The sequence below is a fragment of the Sebastes fasciatus genome, chromosome 2, assembly GCF_043250625.1.
Source record: "Sebastes fasciatus isolate fSebFas1 chromosome 2, fSebFas1.pri, whole genome shotgun sequence".
Lineage (NCBI taxonomy): Eukaryota > Metazoa > Chordata > Actinopteri > Perciformes > Sebastidae > Sebastes > Sebastes fasciatus.
In genome coordinates, this window is record NC_133796.1 from 19,954,021 (window position 1) to 19,971,320 (window position 17,300).

General features: G+C 39.3%; 1 protein-coding gene across 3 annotated transcripts in view; it reads left to right on the plus strand.

Annotated features, from left to right (window-relative positions):
* LOC141754265 (CUB and sushi domain-containing protein 1) overlaps positions 1–6,538 on the plus strand; it is a 467,652-nt gene extending 461,114 nt beyond the window's left edge. Inside the window, exons 74-75 of one of the 3 annotated variants that reach the window (XM_074613208.1) lie at positions 89–151; positions 3,589–6,538. In XM_074613208.1, the coding sequence (XP_074469309.1) occupies positions 89–151; positions 3,589–3,748 (223 nt within the window). In that variant the 3' untranslated portion in view covers positions 3,749–6,538. The remainder of the gene's footprint in view (positions 1–88; positions 152–3,588) is intronic. The other 2 variants (XM_074613228.1, XM_074613217.1) reach the window with 2 other exon arrangements.
* The last annotated feature ends 10,762 nt before the right edge of the window (positions 6,539–17,300 follow it).

A 17,300-nucleotide genomic window follows, 5' to 3' on the forward strand; every position in this document is an offset into this window, starting at 1 on the left:
TTACATTTCACTGTGTTACACAACCTGCTCACCAGTTAGAAGTATGCAATGCTAGTTGATGTATATTAAAGCTGATGGTTGTATGCAGGACATTGTCTGCTGAAACAGATGACAATGAGAGACCAAAAGACACCTGGGGGCCTGGCGGCAGGTAAGACTGGCACCTGTCATTCACCTGGTTTCAAACAGCAACCAGACCTCCGCCCGCCGCCACATCCTCCGTCAAACTCGCCATTCCTTGTTTTTACTTTGCAGATTTTGCTTTATGCTGTTTAGTACGGCTGCACAATTGATCATAATAAGAAATTCTAATTCTCTGAACTTAGCTGAGTTGTGTACTTTGTCATATGTACTATTTTGTATTACTGGAAAATAAAACTTAGAGACTCCTCATATCAGCTAAAAGTAATTGAGGTGACATTTAGTTTAAAAAATAAAAAAACATACAGTATAATCTTAAGTTTTGAAAACCAGTGCAGCCCTACTCTGTCAAAACATCATCATTTAAAGCTAGAAAGAGATTTATTTTGTCTTTGATCTCATTGTCATCTCTCTATCAGCATGATGTCATCAAAAACAAATACAACATTTGATGTACTATAATTGAAATGAGTAATATGTACAGTATACTTCTGTATGCTGCTGTCTTTTCTTTTTTTTAATTTCTACTGTTACTTTCATCTTGACTTGACAGTAGGTGTGTGGTAAAGTTAACTTTTCTAACATAATGCCCTAACCCAACATAATGGCAAGCTGACAGAAATTATTTCTTGAGATTCTATAAGCAAGGAGTGTACACACTGCAGTTTATTCCTGCTTTGGCCCCTATGTCTGTACAGTATCTATAATACTGTCAAAGCAATTATGTGAGCTGTTTTTCATCCTACGAATAAAACTAAACTATTGCACCTACAGCCACAACCAGAAACTAGTGCAGCGATTTGAACTACTGCCACGCAGGGAGGTCTGCGGTGTGTGCTGGTGTGTGTGTGCAGTTTTGTAAAGTAATGGGTTGAGCATGTAGGGTAGGCTTAGTGGCTCCCCAGGGTTGGATTTCTACCAGTGTGCGTGCACACACACACACGTACACACACTCTTAATGAGGTCAGAGTCAAACAGTGTTTCAGCTGCAGCACTCCTCCCTGCTAATAGTTCCACAGGGTTTGGGAGTAAGTGATTATATCTAACTGGATTATAGGACCTGATTATCCAAAAATGTAATCTGCGACAAACAGACAAATTAGGAGGGGGTAGTCATATTTCACTGCATATCCGTTTGAACCCCTGCAGTAAAATCCTCATTCAGGCAGATTGAGTAATAATATATTCTTTTGAACTAAAACCATTGGGTGCCATTTGCAGGATGATGGCAGGTTACACATGCACGCAGACACACTCACATGAGAGCAGCATATGGGCAATGGGCAGCTGAACCACCGAAGCAGTGGAGCAGGCAGGCAGTTATAGTTCATGTTCTCGCTCCTGCCATCATTTTCCCTGCAATTTGTAGATTTTTACCAGGAACCTGCACTTACTAGGGTCGCGCCTTTAATCTCAAGGGTAGAGCTCTTGTCCATCATGTTTAACAAGACAGCCGAAACGACAGAGAAGAGTATTTAAAGATTACTTTTTTGATTAAATGTTGGTTTTTGAATTGGTTGTAGAACTAAATGAGACAATATAATATAGAAATATTGTCAGTGACTTGTTAGGGCGTGTTCATATTAGGTACGATTGATTCGTACCATGCCTGAGCATCGTAAAACACTTCATTCAAACTTGACAGAAACTAAATAAAACTCACCAAAACCACCGTCGTTAGTCTTTCCAACAATCACCAACTCCAGTTTGGTCGAAATAAACTCTTATTTCCCCGAGTTTGATGAGAAAATATGCCAGCTGTTTGTACGTTGCAAACAGTATCCGAATACACATGAACCCTACTCCAGACCACCTCTTCAAGTGGACTCGAGTACGGATCAACAAACCGTGCCCGATTACAGTACGGAGCGTTCACACTAATCAAACGAACCGGACTTTGGGGTCACGTGTACTCAGATCCGGGCCTGGGTGTCTGATGTGAAAGCACCCTTAATCTATACCCCTACCATTATATACAGGTTTCTCTGCATGAGTAGTGCTAAAACGTTCTGCTGTCCAATAAGTCTTGAACTCATACATCTTTCATTTTCCTGAACACCTGTGCTTTTTAAATCACTGATGCTGAAAAGAAATGCAATGCAAATTATGACACGGTGTATGTCTTGAAATGTTTAAGCTTTTTACACAAATGAATGAGTTAATGACTAAAATAAGTACAGCTATGTTGCTGAAATATTTTCCCTCGAAGCTTTATCAGAGAATTTTTGAATAGTTGGGGGTCAAAAGGGCTCCAAAACAAACTCAGACCACAGAGCAACATGAGCATCCCATTAGAGTCTTTTTTTCTGGCCTCCTCACAAATGTAATATAATATTGCCTGGCCTTTTGGCTCTGATTCAGTTCACCAACTTCAGAGAAAAGTATCTTGATCTTTAGTTGCTGGATGTTCAACTTTTTTCCTCCAGTCAGTGATTCAGTGGGCTCATTGCTGTTTTGTGCTGGGCAAGTAACACACACTTGACAGGTTCCTTGTTTTATCGGAAATGGCTGCCTGTGATTTTATATGGGAGAGTTGGTGAGAGCTAAAGGCACTGACACACCAAGACGGTTGTCTGTCAGACAGTTTTGAGCCGTCTGTGAGCGTCTGTCGGCCTAGTTTTTGTGGTTGCGGCTCTAGTCTGCCCGTGTCGGAGGCTTTTCGTCCGATTCAGCATGTTGAATCGCCGGCGGAGTTCGTCAGTGAGAGAAATCACTCTGATTGGCTGTTCAGCTTAAACAAATCGCTGCACGAGAAGAGAAATGGAAGTGAGGAAAGCAACCAAACAAGTAAAGTCAAGAGGACAAACACCGAAAGCTCTTCTAATTTTTCATCTTCATCTCATCTGATCATTCCAATACACGGATATTTTCACAGCGACATGGCCATCTGGAATGAAGCGGTGAGTGAAGTTTAGTGAAAATGGTCGGCAAACACCGCTTTATTTCATGTACGTATCATAGCAACGGCTTGTATATCCGCAGAACCTCAGTCTTCCGGTTTCACTTTATGAATAACGAATACAGACTACCGCAACCTTCTGGTAGAGAGAGTTATATTCATCTCACGCAGGCGCAGAACATACGTGGTCACTGTCTGTCGGCTATAGTCTTTGCAGTGTGTTCAAATGCAACTTGTCGGCCAAGACACAGACGACGGGAGGCGACGCAACAATTGGCCTTCATCGCCTAGTTCTTTGACATCGGCTTGGTGTGTCTAGGCCTTAATACATACTGTATATTAAAAAAAGGAAATGTGACTTAATCTCGCTGTCCTAAAATGTCTGTGAGTTTATGTTTACTTGTCATTTTGTGTTTCAGAGACCTGCATCCTTTTGGTTTCACTGTGTTTTCTTTTTCCAAACATTAAATACAACTTAGCAAATATATCCTTGTGAAACCAAATACCTGCCATGAACACCATTATTTCCTTCTCATTTTGTTTTGCAGGACGCGTCCGAAGGTCCAGTTCAATGGCTATGTCGGCCATGAGAGCTCCAATGGTCAGGCATCATTTGAAAACCCAATGTACGACACCAACATGAAGCCCACTGAGGCTAAGGCAGTTCGATTCGATACCACACTCAATACAGTCTGCACTGTGGTATAGTCCCAACAAACCGGCCACTACCTATACAGTGGTTCAGTCCAACCTCCCTGTTGCAGCCTGCGGTGTGGTTTAACCAAACAGAGAAGAAAGAACAAACTAATGATTTGGACTCGTCACCGTGAGCAGTCTGTGCTGTAGCATGCTGGTCCTCTGTCAGCATAATCTGCACAGTAATGCCGCTCTGCTCCACCTCCTCCCTGAACAACGGTATCATCCACCTATCCCAATAGTCTGCAAGAGCGAAATAAGTTGGAACCAATACACAAGGGAGTAGACAATGACGTCATCCGATGTGTTGTTCAGGAGATCAATGCTGGGACCAGAATTCATCTTAAGTGCTGTTGCTATTCAGGCACCAAGAAAAAACACAGAAAGATGGTACAACTAATTGAACTTCCTCCATGAGCAACAACCTCATTGACCAGTGCTCGTCCAGTGTCAGATGACCTCTGCAAAATTTGACCCAACCTCCTTGTGGAAAGGGCTTTGTATGGCCAGAGTCATATGGCCCTCGAATACCCTCCCTGCAACCTGAATAATGGTTTACCCAACCTAACCCCATACCCCATGCCAAATTTGCACAGTGGTATAGGCTAACGCTTAACTTGCTAACTCCCCTGCTGCAGGCCAGACATGGGTGTAACCGGTGCAAGGTTGTACCTTCAGGGGAAGCACATAGACTATTCCACCCTTCAACCCCCTCCAGACATCGGAAAGTAATTGGATTGTTCCGATATGTCAACGCAAAAACCATCGTTGGTGCTGGACCAAAAACCTCCCACTGGACTTCCATCACGCTGGACTTGACAGGACTGGACTCTCTGACGTAATCACAGCTTACAGAGTCTGTTTTGGTGGAATCTGATATCGATCGTACAGACTGCTGTGAAGTTGACAACCAAATGCAGTCAATGCTGTGACGAGCTCAACCAGACCAATTCCTTTGAAGAAAACGATACTCTCATCCAGTACTGGATACTAGTATTAGATTAGTACTAGCAGCGGTGGACTAGTGCTAGACAAGCCAGCGGCAAATAACAGTTGCAGATAAAATGTTTGTTTTAGCCTATTTGGAGAACTGAAAAGGTTAAATATAGCAGGACAATCACAGAGTTGAGCTGTCAGTCAATTATGGATTTATATAGGTTCCTGTGATTGTCTTTACCTTCTGCCACTTACTGTTTTGCCTATTATGACAATGTCTACCTACAGTATTTGGCAACTAATGTAGGCTAAAACATACCAAATCAGGCATTTGCAAATGCTATTTTTCCCAGGTTTAATACGAGAACCTGTGAACTAGTTCTAGATGAGTTTTGGTCGTTTTCAAATATTCTATAAAGGTAAAACACACTTGAAATCAGTCCTATGTACAATATTCCACACTAGCAGTAGGCAGACTGTGCTGAAGCAGAAAACCAGACATTTGAGTTGCCGGGCTGGTGTACACAACGGACTGGTCTCCTATGGCCTGTCTAACACAATCAAAGAGTCAGACAACTGATTCTCGTTCTTGGACTAGCCAGGACTCTGTGCTTGGTGGCTGAACAATTGGAAGCCTGGAGGCAATAAGCTGTCAAGATCGTCAACTGCTGCAATCAGCTGTGGCCAAATCCAGGAAATGATTTGTCTTCTCGTAACTCCGGTCTGGGTTAACAGTCAAGTGATGACTGTTTTTTTTTTTTGTTTTTTTTCTACAGCATACTCTCCGGCCACAAATCAGAAATAGATGAACAGATTAACAAACAGACTGGTTGACTGACAGAAATTAGACAGAAGGACACAGACAAATGGACGGATAGACACCTCTGTCAGTCGTGCTGGAAAAGAGAGACAAGGACAGGTTGCTATGGAAACTGAGGCAAATAGTTGTCTCTATTTTGTCTCTTCTGGCATTTTTCTTCAGTGAAGATATCGATGAACAGACTCTATGTTCGAATACCCAGTGGCCCTATGGGACTACCCAGACCACTGCTGCTGGGGACCCCAAAATATAAACTTTATATAAACTCTTAAACCGCACAAATTTTGCACTAGTGTGTTTTTCTGACTGGGTTATGAAAAAATGAATAATTTTTGGGTCTGAAATGGGTTTGAAAAATGAGTCATTAAAAAAAAAAAGAATTTTATTCAAAAGCTTCTATCTTTAAAAAGATGACAAAATACAGGGTTACAGAGTGTTTGTATATACACATCTATATTTCACACTCCCTGTTAGCAGAAGGTGTGACCACACGCTATACCGTTGTTTATTTTGTTGCCATGACAACATGCTAGCCAACCAGAAAGTTGGGATCAGTTTTCCCCGTGGACCTCTGAGCTCCGAGTGTCACATAATGACACCACTTTTTTTGGAAATTTCTAAACAGTGGATTTCTCTGAAAGCTCATACTGAATACTGTTACTGCTGAAACATGTGGAAGAAATATAGATAATATAATATGCAGTATGGTCCATCTGAAACACTGGTGCTACACTGCTAGTTTTATTTACAGCATTTAACTCCATCATTTTCTGAGGTATTGTACAGCAGTGGTTCCCGACCTTTTTCCTTAAGGGACCCCTTTTATATCATTGAGTAAACTGACGACCCCTGGCTAAGTGCCATTTTATGGATATTTCATATTATATGCAATGCATAACAATAATAGTACAGAACAATTGATAAATTGTACAATTAACCCAAATAGTGAATGCAATAACTGCAGGAAGTTTGTGTAAAAAGAGCGATTTGGATTCGTTTTGAGCAGATTATTTCCTGTGAATATTACATCAGAGATGAGTTTTCCTGTTATTTTAGCAACTTTTTTGTTTTTAACAATCATACATACTTAATAGGCTTCTTTTTTTACGAATTCAGTATATTCTGCTCCCTGATGCTTGGCCACTGTTCTATCAGCTCTTTGGTTGTTTTAACTGCGTACTTTCCTAATTTTTTAGTTTATATCTTAAATAATAATTCAAACTTTAAAAATAACAATTTAATGTAGTTTTCTTCACAGAAATTAATGAAATGCTGAGATACAGGCCGACTGTAAATTTGAAAAGAGACGTTGTCTTACACCCCGTCAAATCAAGAAGGCCTCGAGATCCACCGTGAAGTTTTGGCGACCCCCAGGTTGGGAACCAGTGCTGTACAGTACAATAGGTACAATAAATAGTACACAAAGATTAAATGGTATCTCAATATGGGCTCATTTCTCAGTTTAGCAGACAGTGTAAGCTTTCAGAAACAACATGTGACTGTTTCTCTAACCCTCTTTAAAAAGATGTGTTGCGAGTGTCCCCAGCTACTCACATTATCATACATCATCTTAGAACTCTATCTGATGCACATGATCTTATTTCAACACACTTTTTTAAAGAGCTCACAGCGTATTTGTGATCTGTTTGAGATGTGGTTATGTAAGGCAGAGGACAAACAGATTTAGTACGAAGACAACATGCACAATTATTGTTGTCGACAGTTATATCGCCCCCGGAGCCCCACCATTGTTTGAGAAATACCTCGTGTGCAGAGAGTAAGTTACATCCTGCTTATCGATGCTGGAACCTCACTGCAACAAATACACAAGCTTAGCGAGTGCGACCTTGCATTCAGCTTATTTCCTGGTATTTTGAGTCAAAATGTCTCACTAACACCCGTGAGTCTGCAGGATTCAAGAAAATCCACTTGTCTCAAATCACCTGCAAAGCTTGTTATTTCTCGCAGTGTTCTCTCAAAATGATTTTATTTTTCGAAAGATGCTGCACTTGGTTTAGATCACAGATGTAACTGCTTTCAGTGTGTGTCTTTCAGGCCTGTTTCTTCTTTGTTTCACTCTTCATGCACTCCATTCTGCCATTACACTTCAGGCATTTGCTTTAACCTGCATGACTTTTATTGTCCAAATGAATTTTTGTTTACGTTCCCCATGTTTTCGATCGTTCAACCTCAAACCATCATACTTTCATGCCTAGAAACAATAAATCACAAATCCATTCATTGACACACATGATATCAAATTGTGAGTGGAATGTATGAGATATCAGATACTTGATAAAATGATTTTGTCCATGAAACACATGTGATATTACGGTGTTATATTTCAGGCCAAGACTCAATTCACTAACATCAGAGAGTGGATTTTCCCCAGAACTCAAATACTGAAAACATTTGGCATGAGAACGTTGTCACATTTGCCTATTTTGAAATAAGTGAGAATGGATTAAAAGGCAAATTGCAGTTTCTATTTACATTTTCAGCTCATTTAATTGAAAATGTATCTACTCCAGACCTGGATGCTGTAAACGAAATGTCCTGAAACAATTGCGATTATGTTTGGAAGCATGACTACGAGATATTGTTGGTATTATAATATCCATTGTTAGCCTGTCATTCACAGCCTCAGTGTCAGGGTAATGGTCAGAAACACATACACACCAGCGTGAGGCACAGAAAATAAAGATATGCAAATGTGTGCACTAGCTATAATACTGGCAATAGTTAAAGAGGGCGACAACACAGAAGACACACATTCAAAATCTCCTCACAGAAATAAACAAGACATCTGTAAACAACAGTCGAGCGTCTGCGCACTAGATAGTGAGCCTCCTCTCTTTTTATTGCTGGAGCGCTCCCCGTGCTTCTATTTTAATTGATTTAATTAATTCAGTTGAGATTTCTTACGGAGTCAAGAGAGCATAATGGAGCCTGAAAATTAGAGGCTGCAAGGTTTCTACAGGCGTAATAAAAGGTCTAATTATTAACAATTAATGACACAGATCTGATCTCCCAGTGTGCCAAAACGAGAAAATTTAGACTCATCGTTGTCCCAGTTTGTTCTGGCATGAAAAGATCAGAGTGGCACTACAGAGCAGTGCAAATATGGCACACATATCATAATACAGTCTCAAGCTTATAGCAGGAATCTTGTTATTATAATATTTCTGTCATATTTACTCTCTTTGATTCTACTACCTAGACTCTGATAAATTTAGACTAAAGATATGCTGAGTCATAGTTTGGGCAGCCCTGGATTGTTAAAATGCAAGATTACAGTTATACAGAAATTAAATATAACTTTAAATTATTATTTTTATTCAGTATATTAAAGGATCAGGGTGTAACATTTCTATTAGCAGAAATAGAATATAATATTCATAACTATGTTTTCTTTAGTGTATAATCACCTGAAACTAAGAATCGTAGTGTTTTCATTACCTACTCTTGGAAAGGGAGGAGTGAGCGGAGGGGTATTCAGTTGGTTGCAATCTGCAACCACACCACTAGATGCAGTCAAATCCAACACACTGTACCTTTTAAAAAGATCTGTTTCAACAAAAAAAGTCTTCAACAGGGTCACAAGAAATAGATCTCCATTATGTCCAGTTTGTACTCCAAAAGGAGTAAAATAATGTGAAGAAAGGCAACCCTCTGTGAGGTCTGCCTGTGTTTCCTCTCAACTATAAATAACAGAAAAGGAGGTCTATTGTTGTGGCTCTGATTAAGATCCCTTTTTTGGAAATAATCTTACAATGGACATTTTTATTGAAACTGAAAGTGTGTTGCAACTTATCATAGTATATATTATATTAACTTATATATTTAAATGAACGGAATTAAATTTTATAACAGAGGACCTTTCCTGGTGTAATGTGATAATCGAGTTTGGTATAGCTGTTCTGTTCAGTGGGGAGGCTCCAAGTACTGTAAGGCTGATACCGTACAGTGACTTCATCTGTTTAGAGATCAGTATCCTTCTGAATAACTTCTCTGAGATGCCCTTCAAAATTTGAATATCACTCAAGACTTTCTTTACAAATTGAGAATAAGTTTCCATATTTGTCCATCATTTGGCATTGTCAGCGTTTAATAGAGCGACAGCTGGCTACAAGTTAAAAAATAAATAAATAAATAAAACTACCCACTAAATTTTTAAATGCCAAGGTTGTTCCTGCTTCTTCTGCTGACACTTGTTCACAGTTTGGGAAGAACTTTGTCCCTTACTTTCTCTAAAGTGGTATTGTCAGCAGTCCTCATTGAAACAAAGGAGCCCAGGTTGCCGCGAGCTTAAAAAAAACCCAGCTAAAACTGTAAATGTCACACATTTCCTTTTCACACAGTGTCACATGGTAGAGATGAGCTTTTTGTTTCACCAGGTATTGAAATAGATTCAATGCAGATATGAGATGTATCTAAATTACATTAAGATAGGGTCTGAGAGTCATTTGGTGTAGCCATATGGACCTGATTATTATCTGTGCTGGAATTGTATTGTCATATGGAAATCAGACCTTCTTGTGTGTGTGTGTGTGTGTGTGTGTGTGTGTGTGTGTGTGTGTGTGTGTGTGTGTGTGTGTGTGTGTGTGTGTGTTTGTGTGTGACCTGTTGGTGTGTCAAGGTTATAATAGTTTTGAGTTTTCAATTCGTTTTTATTTTAGTTTAGTTTAATTTTAGTTAATTTTCAGAGTGTGTTTGCTAATTTTAGTTCAGATTCAGTTTTTCAGAAAGGTTTACTAATTTAGTTTTAGTTTTACAGTAGTTTTAGTTGTTTTTTTTATGAGTGCCCGGAATAGAGCTGCAACGATTAATCAATTAGTCGTCAACTAAGCGGTTTGAGTAATTTCTTAAAAAAAAAAAGAAGTCAAAACTTCTCTGATTCCAGCTTCTTAATCATGAATATTTTCTGGTTTCTTTACTCCTCTATGACAGTAAACTGAATATCTTTGAGTTGTGGACCAAACAAGACATTTTAGGATGTCATCCTGGGCTTTCAGAAACAGTGATCGACATTGTTCACCATTTGCTGACATTTTATGGACAACAATCGATTAATCGACAATGTAAATAATTGTTAACTGCAGCTCTAGCCCAGAAGTATGTAGCTACACATACAGTACATACAAATACATGGTTGGAGAACTGTGTAGTAATGGTCATAATGTTAAATGTTTAATCTTCACGCTACTTTAGTGTCCGATGTGAAGCGATTGCGGCATAGCGCCGTCTCCTGGAAGGTCATTCAGATTCTGTGGTTCAATGTCAGTTGACAGAAGTTCATGCTGTCTCCTTATTTTCTATAGGGATATATTTGAGCTAAAAAACTAAAACTGAAATTAATTTATGTTAATTTTTATTTTATTTGTATTATTTTTTTAACCAGACAATATTGTTTCAGTTAAGTTAGTTTTTCTTAAAGGATATAGTTTTTATTTATTTGTAGTGTAATTGAATTCAAATATTCAGTATTGCCCTTGACAGGCTTTTGTGTCACCCTCCTCTCAATAGTTTGGATAGGACAAACCTCTCATGCCTTATACGTTCAGCATTAGAGCTTTGAAGGAAATCTACAGCCTGGTGTGTCTGAGTTGAACGTGAGTTGACTGCAGCGCTGCTTCACTCATCACTGCAAAGGATGAATAATTGTCATTTTGGCACATGGCAGCTTGTAGATTGGGACACCACACATATTAGTGCTATATTCACACGTTATGGTGGCAGGAAGCGTTTTCAGCAACACATATTGACATGCAGTAAGTAAGTTTGTTGCTTATAAATGTGAACTGAAAAAATATCATTTCATCTTTGTCGTCCCAAATGGCACAGAGATATGTTGAAAAATGGCAAGTCTTCACCAGGAGGCTGTCATAATCACCAATGTTATTTTTTAAAGCATCGTAATCGCCGTCATTATCACCACTCTCACCTCTCACCATCATCATGTGCTGCTGAACTTGAAGTAGGTGCAAAAGAAAAAAAAATTTTGTACAGAAATCTATTTTTTATGGAGAATTTGTAAAAAAGAAAAACAAATTATTAAACATGCTGTACTTTTTATGATTAATAATGTAGGTACAACAAACTCTTGTTCATTAAAGTCAATGTTTTTACTGTTACACACCATGTAAAAATCTACGGTTCAAACTGAGTATCAAATATCAAAATGTCATATGATCTCTTTTGTCCATTATGGCTGCTTTTACACAGGAACAGAAAACCTTGTGGGACCCAGAGATAATATTCTCCGTGCTGGAGAGACACTTATCTCTGGGTCACACCTGTAAAAAGTTTTATATTCACAATCTAACACACTTCAGTCGTTTAAAATGATGCGTCAGCTCCGACTCCTCTACAGCTAGGGGCCGGTATGTGTTTCTTTTGAACATCGACATTCATTGCAAAAATATGGTATATAATGTGGCTTTTAATGTGGCAGCTGTGCCATACGAGTTGCCTGAACATTGGTGATTTCTTGCATTAAAATGTGTTTTTTTTTATATACATTTTTTGAATTAATTTTAGATACACACACTTTCCATTGAACAAAAAATAAATACCTGATGTTTAGTGTCACAATGTCATGAACAGTATTCATGGAAATGACACTTCCTTTAAAAAAAGACTGTGTTCTTGTGTAACAGCAGCCCTGTGTGGCTGATCCTAATATCTATATCTGGGAGAGGGATGACTTCCACAGGCACAAAAGATTTTGGATGACTTGACCCCTTTATGGCCCAAAATCGCACCTCATGTCTGTCTAAACCAGGAGGAAGCTGGTTCTCCTTGCTTAGACATTATGGGTTTAGAGTGGAAAATAAAATTTAGGCTCTAACAACAACATTAGCAAATCGACAACAGTGTTGGAGGCTCCTATCTTGACTGGTAAAACAATGGTTTACTCTTAAGTTTTGAATTAAAGGACGGAAAATGGCATTTTTCTGTCCACCCATGAGATCACGAGAGAGAAACAACATGGAGTGTTATAAACGGTCAAACAGATACTGTATGTGAATGCAGCCTCACTAGCTGCTGTTAAAGAGACTCAAAGTTTATCTGTCAGCTATTTTGAAAACATTATTTGAAAATAAAGTTTTTGATACAATACTTTCTGCTTTGTACCAAATGTTTTTGTAAACTGCTGTCCTGATTTGTGAACTAGTTTTTAGTATGATCTTGTTTCGTTGAATATGTCAGCCGATTAGACTGTCATCAGGCTATTAGACAGGTGTTATTTGTCGCTTTAAGCACCATAGAGGTGGGTCAATTGGAGCCTATTACACCTACTATTAGGTGTTATCATCTAGTCACATGGTAGATTACCGATAGAAGGTATAAAAGAACACGACAGCGACCTTTAGCAACCGTAGTAATTATGACAAGAGCAGAAGCAGAAGTCAGGCTCGAGAGCAAAAAACTCCATATGGGGTGGAGGTCAGGGTCGATGGATGGGACATAAAACAAAACACAGGGTTTTCACCCAGGAGACCGAGGATCACATCTCCAGTAGTTGTCTAGTTGTCTTTGTGTTCACAAGCATTAAGTTTCACTTTAACTATTGAAACATAGTTATTTAAAGCCAAAACATGATGTTTTTGCCTGAACTTAAAAAAAGTGGTTTTATTGCCTAAACCTAAAGAAGTTGTAGTTTTTGCTGCCTAAACCTAAAGAAGTTGTAGTTTTGTTGCCTAAACCTAAAGAAGTTGTAGTTTTTGCTGCCTAAACCTAAACAAGTTGTTGTTTTATTGCATAAACCTAATAAAAGTTGTAGTTTTGTTGCCTAAACCTAAACAAGTCATAGTTTTAGTTGCCTTAACCTAAAGAAGTTGTAGATTTGTTGCCTTAACCTAAAGACGTTTCATTCAGTTTAACAACATGTTAGAACGTGTTGCTTTTAAGTTTCGCTTTCACTTTTACAACGTAGTAGGCATAGTAGGCCCCTAATGACCTACATCTATGGTGCTTATAGCGACTGATAACATCTATTTAATGGCCTGATAACAGTCTAATCGGGTGCCTTTAGTCCTGGGTTTGAATCTGACCTTCCTGGCTGAAGCCTCCCTGTGTGCATGTTTTCTTGGATTTCCTCCAGGTGCTCCAGTTTCCCTGCGCAGTGAGTCTAAATATATACGTGTCAGGTGAGTTTATGTTATGGTTTGCCTGGGTATATTAGCCCTCTAAAATGCTTTCCACAATCTACCCTGCTTCTCACTAAACGCATGTTGGGATGGGCTACTCTGGGTGGATGGATGGATGGGTTGACAAACACACTGAAACACAGGCTCATTAACACATAGTCACTATGGACTAATTGCTTAATTTTGAATTCACAGTCAAACCCCTGTGCAGGTTGGTCATTTCAATGAGGAGCACCTTAATCCTGACATTAATAAGGGATAATCCACAGCAAAGTGTGTGCTAAAGAACCTTATCTTTGCCTCTGCGTTGTGTGTATAGAATAATCTACACTGAGTCATCCAGTTACTGATAGCAAACAATGTGAAGGTCAATTACCGCTTATTAACCGTAGAGATTGGAGTGGATTATCTCACTTAAGGCATTACAACAAGCATTGGTTACTAATATTTTGTGGCTCTTTAAATAGATTTTTTTGTGAATACAGTCTTTGTCAGCCTTAGAACAAGTGTTCCAAGCAGTCCACTAACAAGTGTTAGTAACCCATTCTCCATAGACGTGGTATTTACATCCCTACATGCACACAATGGTCCGACATTTGAATGAAATTGTGAGGTCTGTCTTTTCTTGACTTTACCAGAATGTTACCATGGTTACACAGGTTGGTGAGAAGCTTTGGGACCAGCAAATCATATCACTGAGAAATTGAATATGTGTAACACACAAGTAAAGATATTCCATCAATGACTCATATGAAACTAGAGGAGGAGAGCAGTGAACAGCAGCACAACCAGTCAGCTGCAGCAGGTGACTGGTTGCACAAAAAGGGCCAAATGATGACTTGTAACAGCTGAAACTTTATTTAAACAGCACCTAACAAAACAAGGTTACAACCAGGATTAAACATTTCAAGACCTAAACAAGAGATTGGGAGATAAGATGCGTGGAACAAGAAATAACGACAAGTAATAAAAGCAAATAATTAAATGACAAAATAAAATAAAGGAAAACAGAGAGAACCAGCTGGGGCAATAAAAATAAAAGCTAACATTGATAAAAGGTTTTAACCGATGAAGACAGGCCAGAACAGAGTTAATGTGATCTTTTCTCTCTTTGAATTCAAGCTACCCTCTTGAACCCCACAAACCAGTAAGTCCATCATTATGAACTCATGTTATCTGGACAAATTCTGTTCAAAACCACTTAAGTTAAAATTCCTGTGGTGATCCAATGTTTTCCAAAGATACCAAATATATTAATATGAATTTTTAAAAAAATGTAGAACATGATTCACAAACAACTAGATTACTTTCATGTTATGCTGGGGCAGCCATGACAATGTGGCAGCTTGGGGGTGAATATTTCAGTCAGTGTACATGTGACGTGATTTTGATGTGTTAAAATCTGTAACATTAGATGATCAACTATATAACAAAAGTCCAAAAGTGTCAACCAAATACTGTCAAGTGAGGTGTTAGTGCTCAAAAGACCAGTAGGTTACACTACAGCTATAAAAATCTCCGCATCTATGGTATTAATATTATATCACAATCTTTGGTTAATAGCTATCAAAATTTGTGGCCAATGTAAATACTGTGGGAGCACCACAGATCATCAGTGACGTCCATCAAAGTAAAGTGTGTGATAAGGTATGGTAGAAACATTTGCAGTGGCTGAAATTCCTAATGAGGTCACAGAAGCTGATGCGTTAGCGGATAATGTTAACCGTGAACAGCGTGTTAACTCCCACTTCTTGACTTCTTGAAATGAGGATCGATGCACCAAACGTCTGTGTTACTTTATCCGTTCAAACCAAGATCAAATGCGCTATTTTGCGGATATCCTACATGGTAACTCTACATCATAACATTAAAGGCAGAGACTGGTTGAAATAGTGCTGAATATCGTTTCCCTGCCATCAGTTCAGCAATACCCGGGCATCAGTGGCCTTCACGAGTTTTGGTGGCTTCATCACCGCATGTGAAAGTTGGGTTTCCACACTTGAGCTGTTAACATAATCACTGAATAACAACGTGCCATGCTTCACACCAGTGGAGGCTGGTCCACAGAGGAGGTTGCTCCTCCTCTATTTTTTGAGAGGCAAGATGGAGATCAAAATATAAAAAGAGTAATTGGTTGAAATAAACAATTACCAAATGTCATTATTATTTATAAAATAATTTTTCTCTCTTCTTTGGAAAAAAAATCCGTTATTTAATAAAGTCAAATTTAAATGCCTCAGCAGCAACACCTGCAGGGCAGAGGGTGTGTGTGTGTGTGTGAAGCCGTTGTGGCACGCTTCGTGGGGGGTAGGGGAGGTCGAGCGCCCTCCGTCCTCCCTTAGGGTGGGACATCTCCTGTCAACTCAATGCATTTCATGTTTTTCACGCTTGTCTGTGATTTGCCAAAACACGTCAAATGACTCCCCAATAATAATAATCTCTCCATCCATCTTGTTTTGTTATGTGTTTAAAAGTAGTTCACAATTTACCCGTTATAATTCATTTCCTGCTGTCTGATAGTTTACTGCCAGTTCATCACGTGCAATACAGCGGTAGAGACTGAGGTTGACATTTGGACATCCTCATTGGACCAACCCGCTGTCAATCTTGTATTCTGCTAGTTGTTGATTGAAAGATAGGCAAGAATATTATATTACAACGCTGTATTGCACGTGATGAACTGGCAGTAAACTATCAGACAGCAGGAAATGAATTATAACGGGTAAATTGTGAACTACTTTTAAACACATAACAAAACAAGATGGATGGAGAGAGATCCGCGCGGGCCTCGCTGCTCACTGCCCGGGGCTCGCTGATCGTTGCCCGGGCCTCGGGACTCGCTGCTCGGGCCTCGCTGTCAGCTGTCAGGGCTGGACCCACAGCGGATCTAAGGAGATGTGTGGCGGCCCGACGTGCTGCTCTGGATCCTGGTGTGGGCAACGGACAGCTGTAAGGTCAGTTTACAGACAGGCTTATAGTGACACATAACACACACAAGGTTTATTCCCACCCTGAGGCTGCACTGATTGTTTTTAAAAAAATCTTGTAAGCCATTGTTTTACTGCTTAGTTTTTAATTTTACATAAGAAAGTAGAGATAAGCAACCTAGTCAACTAGTGTAGTAATAATAATAATAATAATTTATATAACATTTGTCAACCCCCCGAAACGATAAAATCTGCAATATGAGGGCACACATATCAAGCAGCACTGAGCCATACATAAAGTGGAGTTGCAAGTGCAAAATATGACCATATCACCAGCCGCCACTGCTTCACAATCAGGAGGCCCGTTTAGTGCTGGCCATACAGAGACAGGCCTGAGATGGTTCAGTGGTGACAGACCCTCCGTTTTTTTATGGTGAGTAAAACATTTTATTTATTAATTTACCACTGGCAAACTGCATCTGTCTGCTTGCATCTGCTCTATAAATTAACTGTCGCTGTCTGTTGTGCGGCATTGTGGATATAGCGTGTTTAATATTGGGTTAATTGCAAGCTACAAACTAGTCTTTTTCTTTCTGTGGTCTGTTGGTGCTAGACGCTGTTGCAAAATGTAGTTCGCAAATATTCTGCTTTCCCTTAAAGGTGCAGTGTGTGGGATTTGGCAGCATCTAGCGGTGAGGTTGCAGATTGCAGCTTACTGAAGCTTCTCT